General features: G+C 41.1%; 1 protein-coding gene across 1 annotated transcript; it reads right to left on the bottom strand.

Moving 5' to 3' along the window:
• Window positions 1-822: 822 nt before the first annotated feature.
• On the bottom strand, window positions 823-2116 carry LOC104863719 (eukaryotic translation initiation factor 5-like). The gene is given in 3 exon segments (XM_033760498.1): window positions 823-1208; window positions 1211-1804; window positions 1807-2116. Coding segments are annotated over 3 exon segments (1290 nt in total).
• Window positions 2117-4378: the final 2262 nt, after the last annotated feature.

Genomic DNA, 4378 nt, shown 5'->3' with positions numbered 1-4378 from the left:
GTTTCAAAATTTGCTCTTAAAATTATTTATAGGAAATAAAGTGTTTGTAGATGGGGAGGGGAGGAGGGGGTGAAGGGAGGGCAGGGGTAAGGGGAAAAAATGAGAATCAAGACTTGTCATGTAGAGGTACAAGATCCCAACAATGAATGTAACTGTACTGTATCCCTAAAATGTACCAATAAACTCAATTAAAGCTGAAAAAATTATTTATAGGACACTCAGGTCACTTTACTTTTTAGTTAAGATGTTGAACTGTCATCAGATTATCAATCTATCCCAGAATTGCTATATGCCAAATTGAGGGACTAGAGATCAAACATGGAAAGTGCTGTTTTTTAAAAAGGCTGAATAAAGTAATTCCAAGTTAGTCTGTGTTTACATCTCAGTGCTTAGCAGAACCCACCAGGCTCCAACGACCCAAAAGGATAAGTGATGGTGCAACATTTTAAACAGGGGCCAATTACTTAGTGTCATTCAGAGCCGAAAATCTGAAGAATGATCAAAATCAAATCTTTATTTTTTAACTGTAGAAATGTGATCCAAATATGTCCACCACTAGGTTTTCCAAAAGAAACATGCTATAAATAAGCAAACTACATCTGCTCCCTGATGTGTTTGGACTCCCTAGATGTCTCAAAATAAGCAATACATCTGCTCCCTGATGTGTTTGGACTCCCTAGATGTCTCACTGGGCTTAATTACAGAACACTCACAGTAATAGATGTTAGTGTAAAGTGCAGCACGATGTTAAGCATTTTAGCTTCTGCACATACATGTTGCACTTCTGGCTGATAATGGAGAACAATTTGCATCATTACACTGTTAGCTTGGGTCGCATCCTTCCTTTTCAATGGCAACGATGTCAATGTCATCATCCTTGTCGGACTTCACAGTTTAAACTTTTGGTACACCAGCAGTCTTCGGGTAAACCATCTCAGTGTTCCCATCTTCATCATCTTCTTCACCACCAGAGAATTCTTTCTCGTCTTTCAACCATTTTATAAATGGCTCCGCTTTGACACGAATCTCTTTGGCAAGTTCTTTTGAAATATCCTTCTTAGAGGCCTTTTCCAACCAGCTGATGATGACCTCCTCTTCCGAAAAGTCTGCATCGTACATCTCTTTCAAGATATGCAGGATCTTGGAGAGGAGCTGCGCTTGATGTATCGCCACCACACACTCCAGACCATGAAGAAGATACCTTTCTTGTTGTGACAGAATTGGAGGAAATGGTGCCTGTATTTCTTAATTTGTTCTCCAATCTTCTCATTAAAAAGAACTTCAGTCAGAAGAAGAGGGCCATGGTTTACATCTACTCTTTCTGCTTCAGCAACAATTTCTTTGTCAGGTGTGTCAATAAAGCCCTCTTCTTTCTTTTTCCTAACAAAATCAAACAGGATATCCACACGCTCTTCTACGGTTCTTTCCAAATCATCAGTGTGTGTCAGAACTTTTGCATGGTCACTGCTTTCATCCATTCTGCACCTCTGAGCTTCCTCAGTTCTATCTTTCCCCCGGGCTTCAACTTCCTCCTCCTCCACTGTGTGTGTGGGAAGACTGATTTCATTTGGGGGTGTTGAAGGCGGTGTCTCACTGCTTGATACAGAGCCATTTTCCTTGTCTTTGCCCTTTCTATTTTTCTTTTCCTTTTCCTTCTTTCCTGTACCACTGTCACTATTCTCAAGTGGGTTTTTCAGAATGAACGTGCAGAGTTTAGGATGTGTGTCAAGCATGTCTTGATAGCCACAGGCTTTACAAGAATTACCTATTTGCTTCTTGGGATTCACATGCAGATCTCTTTCAGATTCTCACACTCAGGACAGAGAACAAATTTTTTAATGACTCCATCCAACATGTCTTGCACTTTATTTACCTCGCGAGATCCATTGACAATGTAACAGTCACTCTTTACATCAAACTGGGTCTGTGCTCCCAGCTCATAACCAAAGCATTTGGTGGGATACATTGGAGGCCAATTAAGCGCCTTTGCAACACCAACCATGTCGATTATAATTGTCCTCGTTACATTTCCTTTGCCCTCAACCTTGACAATCAGATGGGGCATCTTGTACCGGTAGAACTGGTCTGAAACACTGTGATTGACGTTGACAGACATTTTGGCTTATTAGTGACTTTATCAATAAGATGAAGAGATCTTTGCAACTTTTTGGTATCTTCTGTCTGGAAAAGAAGGGATGACATGAACAATTGCAAGAGTTCTCCGTCTCTGACATGAAAAAAGTTTTCGCCATTGAGGCTGTATACTATGTTTCCCCAATACAGGTGCCAATGGCTGCACAACAGCTTGTTTTCATCAAACAAAGACATAAACCTAAGCAGCTCGCTCTGGACTGAGAGGAAGAGGTTCTAGAAACCAGGTGCCAAGCGGCAGGGTGGGCACGAGCAGAGGCAAGCAGCGGGAGAGGTGTTCCAGCAACGTCCAATTCCACACCAGCAGTGCCCTGAGCGTGATGACCCCTGGAATGTTCTCGCTCTGATTGAACAATGCCACCACCACGGTCAAGCTACCCTCAGCCCCTTTTCTTTAAATTCTTAAGAAGTCCAAATCTGCAGGTGATTTCTGAAACCAAAACATTTATCACCTCTTGTACTTTTTCTGTTTTATAAGGAAAAACTCAACCCAGTTTGTGAAATTATCTACCCAGATCAGTAGGTATTGGATTCCCTTACTTTATGGCATATGAGTAAAATCAAGCTTCCAATCTTCTCCAGGATATTTACCAAGTCTCTGTACACTCGGAGTAGTTATGGTCTGGTTAAGGGGATTATTCTTCGAGCAATGGTCACATGTCTTATTAGCTACCTGTTGTATTGTCTGAGAAAGTCTCTTTCCTATGTATAACTTTGAGGCCAGCTGGTGGGTCTTCTCTCTCCCCATGTGAAAGTTTTGATGTAAAGATTTTATATTTTTCCATTTACTAGGACCAGGAAGGAACAATTTACCATCATCTGACTGTAACCACCCCAAGGGGAAGAATTGACATGCATGGGATTGTGCCTATTTGATTTTTGTTTGAGAATATCTGGGTCAACTATGATCAAGGGGCCCTTCCCTTGCCTGAAGTGGGAGCCCTCGAGCAGCTTCTTTTGATGCTGTCAGCCAGTTGGTTACCTTGAGATATTTCATCAACACCTTTTTGGTGTCCTCTATAGTGACACCACCACTTTGCAGAACATATAGACAGATAGTAAAAGCTTATCTCTTTATAATATTATATGGAAGATCTATTGGCTGTTAGATAATTTTTTTCTTGTCAAATGGCTATGTGGGCATGCAATACTAGGAAAGCATATCAGTATAAATATTGACTTTTTGTCCTTCACTGAGTTGTAAAGCCTTGCTCAGAGCTATGAGTTCTGTCATTTGGGCACTAGTCCCAGGGACAAGTAAGGAACTTTCAAGTGTCTGAGGTAGAGTCGTTATTGGATATTTTGCCATTTTCTATAAAGGAACTGCAATCATAGAAGAGGGTCAAATCAGGATTAGCAAGGGGTGTGTTTAACAAATCTTCTCTGGCTGTGTATGTATGGAGAATTACTTTTTCATGGTCAAGTCTTTTAGTCTCAATTTCCTCCTTCTCTGGTAGAAAGGTGGCAGGGATTAAGGAGGAATATATCTTTATTTGAATAGCTGGTCTTTCTAGAAGTAAAGCCTGGTATTGAAGAAGTCAGCTATCTGATAACTATAGGCTCCCTTTGCAAGAAAGAAGTCCTGCCACATTGTGAGGGATATAAACAGTGAAATCTTTGCCTAAAGTCAGGTTAGATGCCTCCAACACTAGGAAAGCCACCACAGCTACAACTCCAAGGCACAGAGGCCATCCCTTTGCTACAATGTCTGATTCATGACTCAGGTTCCCTACAGTGTGTTGGGCAGGTCTTTGATCCTGTGTAAACACTCTCAAGCCACACCCTGCCTTTCATCAATATACAGATAGAAATGGTGTCCTGTCAGTAGGCTCAGTGCTGGGGCATTTAGAAGCACTTTTTTAAACTTCTGGAATGTAGTTTGGCAATCAAGTTCCTAGGTTAAAATGTGGGTATCTTCCTTTTTATAAGTTGATAGTGGGGTTGTGCAATCTCACTACACCTGTTATCCAAAGGCAACAAAATCCTATAATTCCTAGGAATCCCCTTAGCTGTTTTAGTATCTTGAGTTGTGGGAAGGAAAGTATTGGTTTAATTCTCTCTTCTCCTAGCTTTCAGGTTCCTTTAGATATGATAAGGCCCAAGTATTTTACCTCAAAGTTGTGCCTTAGACCTAGAAACCTTATAACCCTTGTCTGGTAGGAAATTTAGCAGAATATGGCTACCCTGGCTAGAGAGTTCTTCTGAGTGGGCACATAACAGTATAGCA

This window comes from Fukomys damarensis, unplaced genomic scaffold (assembly GCF_012274545.1).
Source record: "Fukomys damarensis isolate Sample0158 unplaced genomic scaffold, DMR_v1.0_HiC HiC_scaffold_39, whole genome shotgun sequence".
Lineage (NCBI taxonomy): Eukaryota > Metazoa > Chordata > Mammalia > Rodentia > Bathyergidae > Fukomys > Fukomys damarensis.
This window is presented reverse-complemented; position numbering and strand designations above follow the sequence as displayed.